This window comes from Gossypium hirsutum, chromosome D05 (assembly GCF_007990345.1).
Source record: "Gossypium hirsutum isolate 1008001.06 chromosome D05, Gossypium_hirsutum_v2.1, whole genome shotgun sequence".
Lineage (NCBI taxonomy): Eukaryota > Viridiplantae > Streptophyta > Magnoliopsida > Malvales > Malvaceae > Gossypium > Gossypium hirsutum.
In genome coordinates this window covers 53,871,679-53,891,599 of record NC_053441.1, presented here as the reverse complement: position 1 = coordinate 53,891,599, position 19,921 = coordinate 53,871,679, and the positions used below count along the sequence as shown (strand labels likewise).

The 19,921-nt window shown below is 31.6% G+C and overlaps 1 protein-coding gene and 1 pseudogene across 1 annotated transcript; both read left to right on the top strand.

The window, feature by feature from the left end:
• Window positions 1–8,880: 8,880 nt before the first annotated feature.
• Window positions 8,881–10,148, top strand: LOC107903812 (probable glutathione S-transferase parC; annotated as a pseudogene).
• A 1,501-nt stretch (window positions 10,149–11,649) lies between these two features.
• Window positions 11,650–13,130, top strand: LOC107903814 (probable glutathione S-transferase). The gene is made up of 2 exons (XM_016829983.2): window positions 11,650–12,265; window positions 12,670–13,130. The coding sequence occupies exons 1-2, from the start codon at window positions 11,948–11,950 to the stop codon at window positions 13,015–13,017; spliced, it is 666 nt and encodes a 221-aa protein (XP_016685472.1). The 5' UTR covers window positions 11,650–11,947; the 3' UTR covers window positions 13,018–13,130.
• The last annotated feature ends 6,791 nt before the right edge of the window (window positions 13,131–19,921 follow it).

Genomic DNA, 19,921 nt, shown 5'->3' with positions numbered 1-19,921 from the left:
CAACACTTACCATATGCATTAAATTGAATTATAACAAATTTATAACTAAGTTCGGATTATAGAAATACGAACCAGGAATTTCGAGCTATTCCACGTCAACTTTATCTTTCCCCTATTTAGTTGAGGATTCCGGTACGACTTAGCTACAGAATTCAAACAATTAAAATTCATCAATACAACATAATTCAATTTCGTATTGCATATTTCAATTTTTACTCAATATTTTCCTGATATTCAATTTAGTCCCTAAACTGAGACTAACTTTATTTCTTTACAATTAATCCTATATTTTCAAACAAAATTTACTTTAAACTAAATTTAACTCCCTATTTTTACTTAAATCCCTAAATTTTGAAATTTTGACAATTTAGTCCCTATTATTCAAATTTTACAATTTATTCTACAATTTAGTCGCTAAAATTTTGACATAGGTCGGGTAGTACTTAACACCGGGATTCCAAAAACATAAAAATTACAAGAAAAAGGGACTAAATTGACTAACCAATTGAACTTGGAACTTTGAAACCCCTAAGCTTTTGCGTCTGTTTCTTTCTTCTTTCTCTTTTTATTTTTCTTTCTTTCCTATTTGTTTCGTTTTACTTTCTTTCTTTTTCTTTATTTCATTTACTTATTCATTTGTTTTATTATAATTACTTTATTATGATATTATATATATTTACTTATGTATTAAGTAAAAAATATTATAATATATATTTTAACTTTAATTTATTAATAATATATATAATAATTTACACTTATGCCACCTCCTTAAAGGACAATGACATAATTGCTTCTTTAGTCACTTTAAATTTTCTTTAATCTATAATTCAACTTTCACCCTTTATGTTGTAACCTCCCAAACCCGGCCTAGACGTTATGGCTAGATTGAGAAGGCTACATTAGCCACCAAAATGGCTAAGCTAACTTACGTTACTTTTTATGACTTTAAATAAACTCATTTTAGAGAAAACCGTAGTTGTACTTTGAGTTATCTTAAAAGCATTCATTCATTAGGTCGCGTATGCTTAGGATTCATTTTACTGTTGACAGTGTTGGTTTAGAAAAACCGTTTGGTTGTTTCTCTTTTTAAAAAAAAACTCGAAGTTAAACTAATGCAACGGAAAAACCATTTTTCAAGTCATTTTGGAAAATTAGTTGCCTTATCGATTTGTTTTTCAAAAATAGTTCCATTGCAATGTAGTGGAAACTAGGGAACAGTATCAAATTTTCCTTAAGCCCGATATCATGCATTATCCGGTTATTGTGCTTGAGTAATCCATGCATACAAAATCCCCAAAAGAAAAGTTATCAAGCCACAGACCAGAAATAATTAAAAATTACGAGCCAAAACCAATAAAGACTTAATACTTCTTAATTAAATAATAATAATTCGAGGTCCAAGTTGATTCTCCGAATGCTGAGTCTGGTCCTAATTTTGAGGTTTACCTGAAAAGTTACTATTGGGGGTGAGCTTATGAAAAGCTCAGTGTGAGTCGAATAATTATTTAAACGGGAAAAAAACATTAAATACAGTGAAACATATTAGTATTAACAGAAGAAAACAGAACCATCATAGGAATTTCATGTCATTACATAGCCATTATCAAATTGATGTCAAACGGTGTATGAGTATAGGTCATCATTCATTCGAGTAACAATCATTAATTTCGATACTATTCAAAACAACAAAATACAATGCGTAACATAAGTCAATAACATTCAAATATGTCGTGCACATAATGCAATGTAAAAAGGTTCCTACCCATACCATCCGCTACACACCACGAGTTCCTTAGAACCTGTCTGCCAAACCCCAAAACATTATGAGCATAGCTCGATGTGGTAAAACCACTGAATAATAAATAATGCAAAAAATCTGCCGGATATCAAATAGTGCGATACAATAGCCAATAACATATAATATGCGATAAAATCGACAAGCCCTTCGGTACTCCAAGTGCAGTGCACTGACTACAAACAATGCGGACATAATATGCTGCCGGTACTCCATGGAACTCCACCGTCAACCACAAAATCTCAACCCAATGCATATGCAATATGTCACACAATCTTATACATATTCATATCTCAATACTTTTCACATTCATTTGACATGCTCAACACGTCCTCAATAATCACATACTTTCAGTAAATGGAAACAGTCTTCCAATCTTTCAAATTACCATTGTGTTGGTATCAATCAATATCGTTCAATTTCACATACTCTACGGATTTTTATTTGTGCATAAATAACACCCTTTTCAGTACACAATATAACAAATATCTCATGCTTTTAAATCATACATAAGCTTAATATCTCAACACATTATATCATTCAGTCAAACATTCTCATATCTCATAACTCAAATATGCAATTACAAACCCAATCAAACATCCATACTATCAAACTAGCAATTTTGCCAACACGTCAATCTTTTAAGGCTCGAAACATATCAGGTTCGGCCACTCACAAAATCAATAATTTGGCTATTAAAACAATCCAATCAGCAAGCTAATTTATCAAATATAACATGATATTTAACATTTTCCAACAATTTTATGAGTTTAAGACCCACACCTTATTTTTCGCTTCCTCGCAGCACACTAGCGAATCTTCCAATTTTCCTTAATAATTCCTTAAACGAACCTATACCAAAATCCAGTATAAATTCAATCAATTTACCATTAAACCAGCCCCCAAACACCCACTTATGAGTTCAAACCAATCATTGAAATTATAACTATTTTATGAATCCAAACTAGTTAGATTCCTTACACTGTATTGATCCAAATCGTATATACAATCGTTCATTGCCTTTACGGATGATTTGAGGTGTTTGGGTCGGCACCTAATTCAATAATATATTGGAAAATTAATAGCTAGTTAATGATTAAATTCCTTCATTTAATCAATTCATAATCTTTACCCAACAACTATATCGAAATAACGAACTAGTTACCCTCAATTACACTTACGCTTCACGATTTGTGGGATTCGAATGGCCAATCGATCAAGAACATTTTCCCTAATTTAAATTGATTTAAAAGGTTATTAGGAGGGTTAAAGAACTCAATTTAATGCTTTGAAATTCTGGAAAATACATTTGAAATCATTTAAAATCCCCCAAATTCCAAATCTAGAAATTTAGGTTTTTAATGGACAATATTAATTAAGAAATTGAAGAGAGAATAGACCTTACCCAAGCTAGTCGAGAGAAATGACGATGGCACTTTCTTGGCAATGTTCGGGATTGACCTTGGAGTTCAAGATTTCAGATTTGGGGGTAATTTTAATGAGGAAAAATGATAGCAATATGGTGGAGAATATGTTAACAAATCTTGTGGCAAAAAGAAAAAGGAAAAAAAAAAGAGATGGTAAAACTAGGTGTAGGCGATGACAACAATGGAGGAAAGGAAAAAAAATTAAAATCAAAGAGAATGAGAGGAGGAGAGGAACAGCTAGGGCAATGAGGAGGAGGTTTAAAGGCTGATTATTAGTAAAAAAATAATATTTATACCCAGGTTAACTAGGCTTGGATGGCCCACACATTAAAAAAAGGGGTTTTTGTCAAAAAATTAAATTATTTGTATGGGAAGGGAATTGAAGTTAGGACCTCAAGGATAAATTCACTAACATTTAACCATCAATCCAATAACTCATTATTGATATAATTTTGAAATATTTATTTTAAAAAACAAGGCATGTCACTCTCTCTCGATTCACAAACCCGATTCTACTAACCCCCGATTTTTGGGATGTTACATATGCAATTTAGGCCTTATACCTAATTAATCTTAATTCATGCAAATTCACTTAACCAAAACCTAATTAACTACACAACTAACTTCATAAATATTTTTAATAAATATTTATGAGTCTGTTTTGTAGGAACGGAGTCTCGAAAATGCACTTTCTGACATCCTTGACTATCGGGTTGTTACACTACCTTATTTACATTCAAACACTAAAAAAACTTGGCAAGTACTTCAATGCGAAAGTATGAAAAGTTTTGTGTTTTTTTGTTGATCTTATCTGGGAATAGATAAAACTCTTATAGATATGGCTATAAAATTGGGCAAAGTGCTAGCCGATGAAAAAATGAAGCTAATCTATAGAGGGGGAAGTATGGGTTTAATGGGACTAGTGGCTACATCAGCATACATTAAAGGGAGTACAATTTTGGGAATAATCCCAAGAGCGTTAAAATAAAATGCACTATGTGGACCAACCTTCAGTAGAGAATTACCAATTTGGAGTATTCCTAAATGATTAGCGATTATGTTTGACACTGCTGATGCATTCATTGCCTTACTTGGAGGTTTTGGTACATTAGAGGAAATATTTTGCATAACCTCTTGGTCATCTTTCTTCAAACATAAAAAAACTCATTGGTTTGCTTAATGTTAATTGTTATTATAAAAAATTACTCTCATTTTTAGATAATGTTGTGGAAAGTGGATTTCTATTTTTAGAGGGAAGAAATGTCTTGATTGCAGCTACAACTATTGATGAACTATTTGTTAAGCTTCAAGCTTTTGAGTATCATCCAGATCTAATCACTCAACAGATTGTTGAATCAAGAAAAAGGAAAAGAGATATTGATAAACAAGAAATGGATTTAACTTTGTCTTTGTGACATTATCCAACTTTTGGGTTTAACTTATATTGATATTTATATATATATCTACATTTTCGTGTTTCAGTTGTAGCAATCTTGACCAACTATCACAGGTGATATCCTCTAAACTTCACTCATGATTTTGACATTGAGGACAATATCCTAATTTGGCAGGGGGTAGTGGATACTTTTGTGAAAATCATAAGTTTCTTTCAAACACACACACACACTCACTCATTGGGGTTGTGATTGTAATCAAGGTGACAGAGTATGAAAAATAATATTGAGACTGCACCTTATTAGAGTGCCTATCCTTATTATTATTTTTAAATATATATATTTGTAAAATGCAAGTAAGGAGTCAATAACATTCTTGAATTGCATCATTTTATGTTGAAATCAAGGATAAGGAGTAATCTTGACACCCATTTTTCTTTCTTTTTTTTTTCTCTCTTTTTAAAAAAAATCTTTTCCAATTTTTTTATATGTGATGTTAGTAAATGTTTTGCATGATAATTTAAGATACCTAGTACTTTTGAGATTTTAACATGCTTGCGAAGTACTAAAGTACGTAAGCTTGAATAATTTCTGATTATCAAAAGATTAGTTGCTAATCTATTATAGAATGTGTTTCATGGGTTTTGTGTAATTAGGTTTTGTTATGACTTTGGATTTTTCCTTTTTGAACTTTCTTTGACAATATTATCTTTTGAATTTTATTTGATACATTACCTGTCTTAGGTGATATGCATTACTTGTAATGGGTTGTAAGTAATATTTTAATCATGATCTTAGAATCTATGGCTTATTACCCTTAAGTATAATGAGTAGTTCCAAATGCATGATAAAGGAAGACCTAGGAAATTTCTTTGGATCGTTTAAGCCTCTCGAGCCAACCCTTGCATAAATTTTCTTAGTACCCTAATTTTGAGTCTTTTAAGATTTTTTTTCATTTAATGTTGTTATCTTAGCCTATAAAGCCTTAATTGCTAAGTCTCAATCCTTTTGTTTACCCTAAGTATTTAGTGCTTACCATACATATTCCTTTAGCTTAAGTATTAAATGGGATACGTAGAAAAATTAAGGTGGATATTTTAGGGTGAGAAGATGAATAAAACATGGCTTCACTATACATTGTATTTACATCATGGAAAATTTAAAAAAAATCAAAAGAAAAGGACGATTTTTTTGTCTACCTCTTTTATCCATGCTTTATTTGAAGGATGGAGAAATAAGGAGAACAAAAACAAAAAAAAAAATCAGATGGAGTTGAAGATATAATTAGTGCTAATATTGGGGAAGTAGGGAATGATACTTTAACCTTTTTAATGATCTGTAAGTAACTAATGCTTAAGATTTGAGCATAAATTGCCTTTTCATCCTACCTTAGCCCTAGCCCAATGTTGCAAGCCAAAAGACCTAGTGAACTTGTTATGCATATTGGAATTAGATTAAATGAGAAAGGGAACTATTAATGGACTTATGAAATCATGATTATTATGCTTACAACCTATTATTGTTTAATGTGTTGATAAGATTGCATACAGGTAATTGCACACAAACACAAAGATCCAAGGTTTCTAATTTTGCCTACTTATATAAATATTCATGTGACTATTTATATTTTTTACTAGCATCTATGATTTCTATTTTCATCAAGACTTTTTGTTTTATGATACTTTTGTACTTTATTCACATGTTATTTTAATTTTTGTACTATTTTTGGGTAGTAGCAATTTTCTTTTTTGTTTTGTTGCTTGAGGACAAGCAAAAATGTAAGTGTGGGGGTATGATGAGTCATCATTATATGATTATTTTGGACTATATCTTACTAATATTTTCTTGGTTTCCTGAGCATTTTTATATGTTTAAAAATTAATTTTAGTGATTTGACTTTTTTTTTGTTTGTATTGTAAATATTGTGTATATTTAGTATTTTTCATGCATTTAGTTTTAATAAAATATTCCATGTGGAATTTGCAGGTAAAATAGGTTTGGGAAGAAGATGTCAATTCATGGAACCATGAGATTAAATGCACTAAGCCTAAAGTTGATCCAAGATTATTAGTGAAAGTTCAAAGCTCAAAAGATTAAAAATTTGTAATTTGAACACATTCAGAACTTTCAGTCGGAACACTTCTTAGTGTTTCAATCATGTCTCGAGCTTTAGGGCTCCATTTTGGGTGTCTCTTATATCATCAGAAAGGGGATTTGAAGATATATTCAAATATTGAAACACCAACACTAAAATACATCAGGAAGAGATCCAAAAGTAAAGATAAATTTACAAGTTTCATATTGATAGATAGTTTTGAAGCATTTTCATGTTTGGCTCATATCTCCTAACACAATTGGAGTTTGGAGTTGAAATTTTTACAGAATATAGACAAGATGCAGACCTTGAATCAATTCTCTTAGACTTTTCCCATTGAGAGACGTTAACTTGGACAAAAGAAGTCATCTTTTAACATGTGAAAAATGACTCAAAAGATGACAAAGAAGTAGGCCTAGAAATTAATCATTAGCAAGTCCTTTGTATTGTCATTTTCCTCTTCACAAATCTCTATAAATAGCCTTTGGTTTCAGTATAAGAGGCATCTCGAAGTTGAGTTCAAGATCCTTTGCTTATTAAGTTTTTGTTTGTTTCATTATTCGTGTAAAATTTCAAGTTTCTTATATCTAATATGTCTATTTCATCTAAGTTCGAGTTGTTTAGTTTTGCTATGTTATTTTAAGTTTTCAATGTTGAGGTGAAAGGGTGAATCTCTTGGGAAATATTAAGGTAAATTCTTTAATCATCATTTGATCTCAAATTAATTATCAATCGCTTGTTATAATCATACTTGTAAAGTAAGATATTTTATTTGTTATACACAATTTATGACACAACGAATGATTGGATAAATTAACCTTGATTTGTTGTAGACATAAAAATGGGCATAATAAATATTTGAAATATTTTTATAGGTCTTGAAGTTATCAGGTGATTATGATACCATATGGTTGGACTAAACTTAAATAGTTGAACTGTCATATTGCACCATACTTTTCTTATGGATTTTTTACTAAACTCTTGGACTTATTGGACAATCATTTTGGACACTCCATTGATGGACATACCTTTGTTAATGGATTCATATGCTTAATTAGTGGACATACATTGCTAGATCATCCAATTGGGACCTCCATTTATGTGTGGCTTTTAATTGAGTAATAACATTGAGTATTAAAATTTAATCTTAATTTGACACCAAGAGTTGATCCTCTAACCTCAGCATATTTTTCTAGGTATTTTTTTTATTTTCTTGCATTGACTTTTTATTTTTAGTGTTTCTAGCCACTCATTTCATTATCAATACTTATTCCAAAGTTAAGTGTTAAATTTCTATTCTAGCATAATACTTGTAATCTTGTAAATTCTAATCAACTTCTCTGTGGATCGACCTCGAACTCCTGAGATTTTATTACTTGAATATAACTTGCACTTGGGTTGTAGACCTCGAAAGTCACTGTCACTCTCAACAAATTTTTTTCTTAATCCCCGTTTTACTAGAACCCAAAGTGCATCCATGACTAGTATATATAGCCTATTGGTGCCGACAATGAAAAAGCCGGCACCAAAAAAAATATTTAATTTTTTACTGGGGTGTTGACCACTAAAAACATGGCACCCAAAATTTTTTTGTTACAACACGGGTGCTGGCACGAAAAAGTACTATTTTTTACAGGTTACGGGTGTCGTACACCACAATGCCGACACCAAAATAAAAAAAATTGAAAATGAGTGTCAGCCACCTGTTACACGGCACCAAAAAAAAATTTAATCTTTGTTCCGTTCATCAGGTAATGATTGCCAGATTTATGACATGGGTGCCGACACTCCCATGCATTATTCCTTTCAGGTCATTCCCGTAATTATTTTTAAATCTAAGTCATTCTTATAAATATTATATTGTTTTAGGTTAGTTTAGTAAAAAAGCCAATAACCGGGACCACATGGAATTATTTTGTAAATTTTTGTGTATTTAAAAATGATTCAAATTGTAGATTGAGCCTTAACTCGATTGACATGGATATTATTGTCAATGTAGGAGGATGTGGGTTCGAGTACGCTAAAGTGCATTATCTTCCTATTTATGGGTTGAGAAAAAAATGATGGATAATTTTAGATATTTTGTAAAAAAAAGAATATAGGATACAAACAAAATGGCTAATTTTATTTTTCAGAATAATTTATTTGTAGTGAGGAAAGTTACAGGAGATGACCCCACTAACTCTAAACTCTGTCTATAAATACAATGGCAAAACCCTTCAGTTTCAGGTATTAGAACCTAAAGATAAAGAGTTCAAATCGTTTTGAATTTGTTTTGAGTTTGAAAAAAGGGGAGATCAGAGGTAGTATTGTTGGATTCCTGGCCAAGTCCCTTTGGGGTGAGGTGAGGATTGCTTTGGCGGAAAAAGGGATAAAATACGAGTACAAGGAAGAAGATTTGAGTAACAAGAGTGATTTGCTTTTAAAGATGAATCCTATTCATAAGAAAAACCCTATTCTTATCCATAATGGTAAACTTGTTTGTGAGTTCCTCATTCAGGTTTAGTACATTGATGAGATTTGGCCGCATAAATCTCCCTTGCGCCCTACTGATCCTTACTAAAGAGCCATTGCTAAGTTCTGGGGTGATTTTGTTGACAAGAATGTTCTCTCCTCTTTCTTTTCATTTTTATGGGTTCTTTTTTTTGCCTTACTGCCTTTGAACTTTTGAGCTTAAACATTGCTGGCATAGGTTGATTTGCTTGGGTTCGAATTTCTCTGTGTTTTACTTGCTTTCCTTTTTGGGTAATTTTGATAACATTGTTTTTATATTTTATATTCGAATCCAAGTAGCCTAGGAGACCAAGCTTTGAACTCTAGTAGGTGTCTCTTAAGAGACTAAACTAAATGGTTTGCCCAGGCTGCTAATCTAGGTTTAGCTTCAATATCTTTTACGAAATAATTTTTTTTTAAATTCTTGTTTTTCATAATTTATTGTTACATGATTGAAATCATTTAAATTTTTATCTTGTATGGATAAATTAATGGTCAATGAAATGCAGATATATGATCTAGGAAGGAAAGTATGGGCCACAAAGGGAGAAGAACAAAAAGCAGCAAAGAAAGAGTTCATTGAGTGCCTGAAATTGTTGGATGGAGAGCTTGGAAACAAGGCTTATTTTGGTGGGGAGAATCTTGGTTACGTTGATGTTGTGTTGGTTCCATTTTACAGCTGGTGCCTATGAAAAGCGTGGGAATTTTAGCATTGAAACAGAGTGCCCCAAGTTAATTGCATGGGCTAAAAGGTGCATGGAGAAAGACTGTGTTTCCAAGTCCCTGCCTGATCAAGACAAAATCTATGGCTTTGTTTTGCATTTGAAGAAAGTGTTCAAAATTGAGTGAAATATTGTGCTTACAACACATTTCAAGATTGTGCTTTGGATGGTGATTTGATTTTTGTTTTGTTTTAAGGAGTGAAATTAATTATAATTTTTATATATATTTTGTGTATTGTTATTGTCGTTTTGTGTTGTTTTTGTTCTCTAATGTCATTATCAACTTGGTTGTCCAATTTTGGATTACAAAAAAAGTTTGGCTAATATTGCACTTAATGGATTTTTTTTTGTTAGGAAAGTGTAACACTCAAAATTCATAGGCTAGAAAGTTAATTAATAAGTTGAAAATAACTTAGATTTGATGATTATGTAGCTACAATTATTCTTAAAAGATCTTAGGTTCAAATTTCATTATTTCCATTTCTCTTCTATTTTTTTTCAACAACGAATAGACCAAGGCCACCTAGAATATATATTAAATATAGTAGAAAATAACCAAGTATGGACAGCAACCCAATAGTTAAGTATAGGTTCATTCTCCTTAGTTTCCTAAGTTTTATCCACGTCACTCTCTTTATTTTTTCTCACTTTCGACAATATAAGTAATTTATCAAAATAGCCCTCTAAAATTTGTTTAACCTAACCATTTAATCCCCTTCCTAATCATATTAGAATTTTGGTTTTCCTTTTCAACATAAAGAAGAATTGCTTCCCCTATTCTTCTACGTCTTCCCCTTTGTAATTATTTTCTTGACATTGTTGGATTGTGTAACGTCAAAAATTTGTAGTTGTTAAATTATTATTTTTATTGCTTAAATTTGGTATAAAAAATTATATTTCATGATAGTTTAAAAAATATATGAAAATAAAATAAATAAATAAAATTTCTAAGACAAATTAAAAATTGGTATCCTCATAATTTTTTACATCCCCTTATGTTTTTTGGTATTCCTTTATAATATTTAATAATTGCTCATAAATTTTGGTACATCCACATATTTTTTTGGTACTTTCTCAATTTTTTTTATATTTCCTCATATTTTTTTATATTTCTTCATATTTTTGGAGTAAATAAAAATGATATTTTTAAATATTAAGAAATTTCTATAGGATTTTGTAACCAAAAAAATTGTTACTCTTAAATTATTATTTTTAATGCTAAAATTTGGTACTGAAAAATTATATTTCATGATAATTTTTTAAAAAATGTGAAAAATAAATAAATGAAAATAATTTCCAAAGGCAAACTAAAAATTGATATTCCTCACAATTTTTGACATCCCCTCATGTTTTTTGGTATTTCCTCTTAATTTTGGTATTTCTTCATATTTTTTTAATATTCCCTCGTCATTTTTGGTATCTCTCATATTTTTTGGTATTCTCTCGGATTAGTATTTTGAGAGGCCGCCATATGGCACCAACGGATTAGCTAGTAGTGTCATGTTACAAACTAATAGAGTTAGTACAGAGGTATCAACCTGGTTGACGAAATACAAGTTTAGGGACCAACTAGGTCAAAATTTTTTTAAGGACCAATTAAATACAAATAAATAAATTTAGGGGCCAAATTATATATTATCTCAAATTTAAAAAAACAATTATGGACAAAGTGATGTAAGCAATGACATATGACATATAATATCTGTTGACCGAATGATATATCCTTTTTCTGATTTCAATAAGGGGGCATCCATTAAAATATGCTTTGAAACTTAAATTTAAGAACTGTTACGCATGTAAGATGGGAATTTGCTACCAACTGAAGACTTTTCTTTATTGCTTTTCAAAGAAATGTAATTTTCCAGGTAAAAGCTCATCTTTTAAGCAATAAAGAACACAGCCTAAACTCTTTGTCTAAACTCTTTGTCTATAAATATGATGGCAAAACCCTTCAGTTTCTGACATTAGAACCTAAGAACAAAGAGTTTAAATCATTTTGAATTTATTTTGAGATTCAAAAAATGGCTGATGAAGATGTAGTATTGTTGGATTTCTGGCCAAGTCCTTTTGGGATGAGAGTGAGGATTGCTCTGGCTGAGAAAGAGATAAAATACGAGTACAAGGAAGAAGATTTGAGGAACAAGAGTGATTTGCTTCTGAAGATGAACCCTATTCATAAGAAAATCCCTGTTCTAATCCATAATGGAAAACCTGTTTGTGAGTCCCTCGTTCAGGTTCAATACATTGATGAGATTTGGCCGCATAAATCTCCCCTACTCCCTACTGATCCTTACCAAAGAGCCATCGCTAGGTTTTGGGGAGATTTTGTTGACAAGAAGGTTCTCTCTTACCCTTTTCATTTTTATGAGTTTTTGTTTTGCCTTGCTGTCCTTTAACTTTTGAGCTTAAGCACTGCTTGCAGAGGCTGATTTGGTTCGGTTCGAATTTTCTTGTGTTTTACTTGCTTTCCTTTTTGGGTAATTGTGATAATTAGAAGATATGTTGTTTTGATATTTTAGATTCGAACCCAAGTAGCCTTGGAGATTAAGCTTTTGAACTCTTGTAGGTGTCTCTTAAGAGACTAAACTAAATGGTTTACCTAGGCTACTAATCTAGGTTTAGCTTCAATATCTTTTACGAATTAATTTTTTTTTAAATTCTTATTTTTCATAATTTAGTATTATATGATTGAAATCATTTAAATTTATCTTGTATGGATAAATTAATGGTAAATGAAATGCAGATATATGGTTTAGAGAGTGGGAAAGTATGGACCACAAAGGGAGAAGAACAAGAAGCAGCAAAGAAAGAGTTCATTGAGTGCCTGAAATTGTTGGAAGGAGAGCTTGGAAACAAGGCTTATTTTGGAGGGGAGAATCTTGGTTACGTTGATGTTGTGTTGGTTCCATTTTACAGTTGGTTTTATGCCTATGAAAAGTGTGGGAATTTTAGCATTGAAACAGAGTGCCCCAAGTTAATTGCATGGGCTAAAAGGTGCATGGAGAAAGACAGTGTTTCCAAGTCCCTGCCTGATCAAGACAAAATCTATGACTATGTTTTGCATTTGAAGAAAGTGTTCGGAATTGAGTAAAATATTGTGCTTACAACACATTTCAAGACTCTGCTAGTAACTATGTTTCTTAAATATGGTGATTTGAATTTTGTTCTGTTTTAAGGAGTGAAATTAATTATAATTTTTATGTCTTTTCTTGTGTAGTTTTTTTTCTCTAATGTCATTGTCAACTTGGTTGTCCAATTTTGGATTACCAAAAAGTCTGCACTCAATGGAAATTCTTTTTCCTTTTTTTGTTAAGAAAGTGTAGCACCCAAAATTCATAAGGTTAAAAATTTAATTAATCATTTAAAAATGGCTTAGACTTGAAGATTACGTAGCTAGAGTAATTTCTAAAAAAATTTATGTTCAAGCCTTACCTTTTCCATTTCTCTTCTATTTTATTTCAGCAACATAAGAACTAAGGCCACCTAGAATTTATATTAAATGTAGTAGAAAAAAACTAAGTATGGGCAACAGCCCAATGGTTAAGCATCATTTCATTCTCCTTAGTTTCTAAGCTTTATCCACGTCACTCTCCCTTATTTTTTGCTAAAGGTAAAATAGGGATAAAATTTTGTTTTTATATATAAATATTAAAGTCTAATTTGAGAAATAGAAAAACTGAATCAGGTTGGATCACAGGGTAATGAGTTAAAAATGGCCTAAGAATTACTTATAATTGGATCTGATCTAAGAGAGGCTCAAAACCCCTCATATAACATGAATGAGGTGGCAACCCTAATAAAATTACAAGGGTGGGACGTTCACTCCTCTCCTACTCTAAGTAGGATGTTTTTTTATTTAAAATAAACCTCTACAACTCTAAAATGGTTCTAACTTCTTTTCCTATAAATAGATGGCACAGGTAGAATTATTTACACATCTTTTGAGATATTGTTATTCTAACGAAAAAGAGAGAGAAATTATTCTCAAATTTTAAATATATTTTTAAAGAATAACAATTTTACCGATTTCTATGAGGAAGAGAGAGTTTTCGTTTTCATCATAAAAAGACATGAATTATGGTTAAACTGCTCACTAAGTCTATGTACTATAAATTGCAAAATAAATTTATTCTTCTTTCGTAACAAATAATAATTTAATTTTTTACCTTTATTTGAAGTAAAAAAGTTTAAATAATATCAATAGTATGTTACGATGATATAAAAATAAAATCAAATTTTAACAATTTTTAAAAATAATAAGGAATAATTTCTCAAATTTTATCTTACTTTATTTTGAATTTTCTTATATTGAAAATTATTATCATTTATAGCTTTATCCTTTAACTAAATTATTGAAAAGATTATATTTATAATAGGTGTCTCACTCAAGTATTTTAATATTATTTTTCATATCATAACGGGGATCACACGAAATTACTCTATAAATTTTTAGGATTGTGGGTGTTTTTGGATGGTTTCTTAGTTTTTTTGGTGGTGATACAATTGGTTTTTTTGTTCTCTTGCCTTTATTTTTTGCGAATTAGTTTGGGGAGGTTGGATTTATGGAGAAAGATTTGGTAGGCTTGTCGTTGGATGATGAGGAAGACAAAATATTGCAGGTAGAGAGATCCTGACTTTGTGCTTGGGAGGTTGGAATTTTGTCTAGTAGGTTAATTTTTTACGGTAAGTATTACACATTTTTCAGCGATGAAAAGTATGATGACTAATCTTTGGCATCTGGTTAAAGGGATTCAGATATCAGATATTGGGGAAAAATGATTTTTCGTTTAGGTTTTTTCACAAAATAGATATGGATAAAGTGGTTAAGGGGTCTCTGCGAACCTTTAATAATCACCTCTTAATGTTGCATTGCTTAACGAAGGGTGATGATTCGTTGAAAGTACCACTGATTAATGCATATTTTTTGGTACAAATTCATGAGATACCGAATGGTTTCTTTATTGAGTCATTGGCGAGGAAATTAGGCAATTTTCTTAGGAAATTTTTGGAGTATGATGTGACAAATTTAGGGAAGGGATTGCGGACTTATTAGCGAGTAAAGGTGGTTTTAGTTGTGCAACGTCCATTGAAAAGGAAGAAGAAGGTGTTTTTTTCTTCCAGGATTTGTTCATATTTTAGTTTTAAGTATGAACAGTTGACCCTGCTTTGTTTCTTCTGTGGACAGTTAGGGCACAATGATTCCTATTGTGAAGCAAAGATGACACTAGGATTTGAAGTGGTCGAGATCAGGTGGGATCTGTCTTTAAGAGCCAAATCTAGAAGAGCTCTTGCAATGAGTAGTATATGGCTTCGTGAAGAGGGGGAAGGGGTGACAAGTGATAGAGATACTGAGGAGTAAGGGGGGAAGGCGTAATTGGAATGATGTAAAGAGAAGGGAGGGTGGTTCTAATATTGATCATATATTGAGAGTTAATTTAGAAGGAAATTCAATCAAGCTTCTTGTTTGGGTGGGGAGTCATCTTTAGTTTAGGGACAATGGGTGTGTGATTAAGGGGGTAATGGGAAGAAAAGATCGAGAAAGGAGGGAGATAAATCTACTGATTGGGAAGATTTGGGTTCTCTGATAGTTAGAAGTAGGAGATCTTTGGGAAGCAATCTTTTTATATCGGCAGCTACCAAGGGGCAAGCTGACCAGTCGCAATAAAAATCTTATGTTAGAACGTCCGTGGATTGGGGAGCTCATGGGTGGTAAGAAGACTTCGGCATGGGCTAAAGATGTATAGTCCCTGAGCGGTTTTCTTTATAGAGACTAATTTATGTAAGGTATGAATGGAACGATGAGAAGAAGTTATGGTTTTTTAAATTGCATTGAAGTGGCGGTTGAAGGTTCGAAGGGTGGTCTCTGCTTGGAATGGGAGGATGATGTTTCGATGAATCTTAGAACTTATTGAAATTGGCATATTGACATTGAAATTTGTTATTCTTGTGTGGAAGATCAGTGGAGGTTTACAGGGTCTTATGGATCTCCTCATGCACGTAACAAGGAGGATTTTTTAGGAGTTATTGAGAAATCTTAAAAGTGATTCGGAAAGTCCTTGGTTTGTTTGTGGCAAATTTAATAAAATAATGTTTGCTAATGAAAAAATGGGTGGTTTGCCTACAGATGAGAGGAGAATGAAGGCTTTTAGTGGGGTTCTAGGGGAGTGTCAGTTGTTGGATGTTGGGTATTATAGCGCTTGGTTTACATGGGAGAGAGGGAATCTACCGGAAACTAATATTAGAGAACGCATAGATATAGGGGTGGCAAACGTTGGATGGATGAACCTATTTCCTAACGCGTTAATTCAACACATTCCACATTCTTTTCCAAATCATTGTCCTCTTCTTTTAAATATAATTTAGCTTGAAACTAGGCTCAGAAGATACAAAATCTTATTAGCATGGAAGGTTTTGGAAAGTTCTTTTATTGAGGAAGTGGAGAGTATCTGGAAGGTCTCTTCGATTGGATTGCTTAGTAAATTGGATGTCTTAAAAAATGGTTTTCAAAAATAGGGTAAACAAACAAAATGTGTAACACCCCAAACTCGGCTTAGAAGTTTAAGCCAAACTTGGACGAGTTACACCAACGCATTGAAAACCGATTCCTTTTCAGAATTTTAACTTTGATAACCAGAAATTCATTTTTATCTGTTTAGGTGATTTTATAGTTTTGTGTTAGAAATTGACTGATACGAACAAGATTATCAAAAGGAAAGCAAGGCAAATCCAAAGACAATTTACAAACCCAAAAGATCAATTCACAATTATTAAAGTGCAAGACAATCTGAGCTCCCGTATGCCGTCCGATCTTAAATCTGATTTTTTCTTAAAAAGATGAAGGTAAGACAAAGGGTGAGTTACCAATCACCACGTATAACCAGACTCAATACAAATAAGTAGAGCATACTATATGAATCGTAGTAACGCAAAGAACTTTAGAGTAGTTGTATAACCAGTACGGACAAATCTAGAGTATCATAAATAGTTGATCAAAGGTGGTACAACAATACAAAGCAAAAACAGAACAGAGCAGAACAAAATAAATCATACAGTATAGTACAGAATCAAATAAAACAGAACAAAATTGAATGGTACAGAGAAGAGCAGAGTTGAACACAACAAAATGGAACAGAGAAGAACAAATCATGTATGTTTATGCAGATGCGGTATTTTCAAACAGATCAGAATGTAGATTTATCAAAAACATTCTACCTAAACTCCGTTACACACTAAGAGAGAGTTCTCCAGTGAACTCATCCATCCAAACCACACCAACAAAGTCATCTCGGGTTGCTCAACAACGATGACCCGCCATCTTGAGTTGCCCATCAACGATGGCTTATCAATATGTAGTTAAACTGTCGATCAAATATATGTGGTCAAGCCACTAAACTCAAAGATCATTAATTTCCAGTACAAAATCTTCTTCCTTTAAACTTTAACACAAGTCCCATGCACTGAGTCATGGCATGCATATGTAGGATCACAGTAATGAGCATATAAGACATGCTATCTTTCAATAATAGAATCAGTAAACATGAGAATCATTTTTTTGTAAAACAGACATGAAAGTAACGTGCACGGTTATAAATCAGAATTAGTAACAATCAATCTAACATATTCAGATATCGCATGTTCTCCATCAACAGAATAATGTAGAGGCGGTCCAGCATATTTAACAAAATATAAATCGTACCTGGATAATTCACACACATCAGATAGTAACACATTACGTTTTGAAAGATCTTATTCACTTAGATTCGGCACCCATCTGATAGGGACTCGATGTAGGAACAACAAGGATGAATCCTCGTCCCTAAACGACAAGCAATTGCCTAACAAAATGATTAATTCGCAGTCAAATCGCTCAAAACTAACATTCCAAAATTGCAATTACGTCGAAGAACTTTTGACACCAAAACTTAAATCGAACTTATTGGCCAACGAATTAACTAGAAGAAGAAGTCAGACCTCGTACAGAATCGGTGTAACGCACATAACAAAAAGAAAGGTCGCTTGAAAATAAGAAACCAAAATGATAGAAAACATTGCAGAAAAGAAAGAAAAAAATGAAAATAAAAGCACCGGAGGTTTCTGGAAGATTTTAATTACCTAACTGAAACTAATTACCTTATAACGAGATTCAAAGAAATAAAACATTCCCTATTGCTTTCACCGAGATTTGAACACAAGACCAATGATTACACAGAAGCTTAACCATTGAACTAGCAGGCTTATTCTTAACATTAATTGACATGATTTAATTTATAAGTCAAACTTTCAAGGGTAAGGGTTTAAGCAAAATAACAAAAATTTCTAGAAACAGGATTCGAACCTAGAACCTCACACACATACCCAAAACATTTAACCATTGAACCAAATCAATTTACATGTTAAAATTTTCAAGATCTAAACTCATAATCGATGGATGACCACTCTTGGTTTCAGAACCCCATTTCTTCTAACCCATTTTTTGAGATGTTATAATTCTCTCCCACTTAAAAGAATTTCATCCCAGAAAATCCCACAGTCTCATCAGTTACTAACCTATAGAATCTATAATGTTCTTATTCATACATGCCACCATGCTGTTGCTGCGCAACTCAAATTTAATACAAACATGTACGACATTTCTAATAACTTTTTATTTGTTCACGCAAATTATCACACAGATTCAATCATTTATTTGAAAGAAAACAAATAATAAACAACCTAATCAAAGGTCTCTACCCTTTCGAAAAAAGAAAGGAAGAGTATGTTGTATTTTTTAATAGTATAATTAGTTATATTTTAGTAGTCTAGCACGACGTTGTGCCACTGATGTGACCCATCAGTCACGAGTCTGAATTTCAATACCTGAATATTTTAGTTTTTTATACTTTTGTTTATAATATTAATATTAATATTATTATATTATTTTCATGATTATAAAAGGGGGTTGATTTGGTCCCTAACCCTCATAGATTGATTCACTGATTTGAAAGAAAAAACAAACAAACAAACAACCCAGCTAAAACCTTCCCCCGCGGAAATTAAAAAGAAATAGTATGTTGTAATTTTTTTAGTATAATTATTTATATTTTAGTAGTAGTTTGGTTGATATTAAAGCATGTTATTTATGTTAAAAGTTTATTTAATATTAAGGTTAGTACTAATTATTTTGCATCTTTGATTTTTTTTATTACAAACACTTAGGTGCTCCCCTTCTCCCCACGACCGAAGGTCCCCCCAAAAAAATTTGGTATGTATTTTTTCTAATAATGTAATTATTAATAGTTTAGAATTGTGTTAAAAGTTTTTTTTTGTAATAATATGTTAACTTTGAAAATAATTAGAATTGTGTTAGTTTATATATTTTTAATATTATATTAAAAAAAAACATTAGAATTGTGTATGTCAATTTTGTATTGTATGTATGTTTATTAAGATAGGTTTGGTAGTGCATGTTTATTTTAGTAGAATTATTAGAATTGTTAGAATAGTGTATTAAGATAGATTTATGTTGAAATTAATATTAAGGTCGGTTTGACTAGTGTATATATATTTTTAATAATAATTTGTATATTTTAATATATAAAAGTGAATATTATATGTTTGTTTGAGTAATTAGATTTTTGTTGATTACGAAAATGGGCTTCGAAAAAATAATTGTCGTTATTTTTATATTGTTTATTTGTTAAGTCAATGATTAAAATTTTAATTGTTTGTGCAGATATCAAAACACAACAAGGATGATCCATTTGCTAGTAGAAAATGTTCTAATGTTGCACGTAATTTTTTTATTTAATTGTGAGATCTTAATAATGTTGTAATTTGATATGATTAGGATGCGTACCGCGTGTTGAGGCCGCATGGCCATGCTCCATGCCATTGGCTTAATGAATGGATTATGCCTTACCTGGATGTTGTGGGATTTGGACAAGTGGCATTAATCCGTGTGTTTGAGTTGAGGGCCAACTTAATATCGACATTGGTTGAGTGGTGGTGCCCAGAGA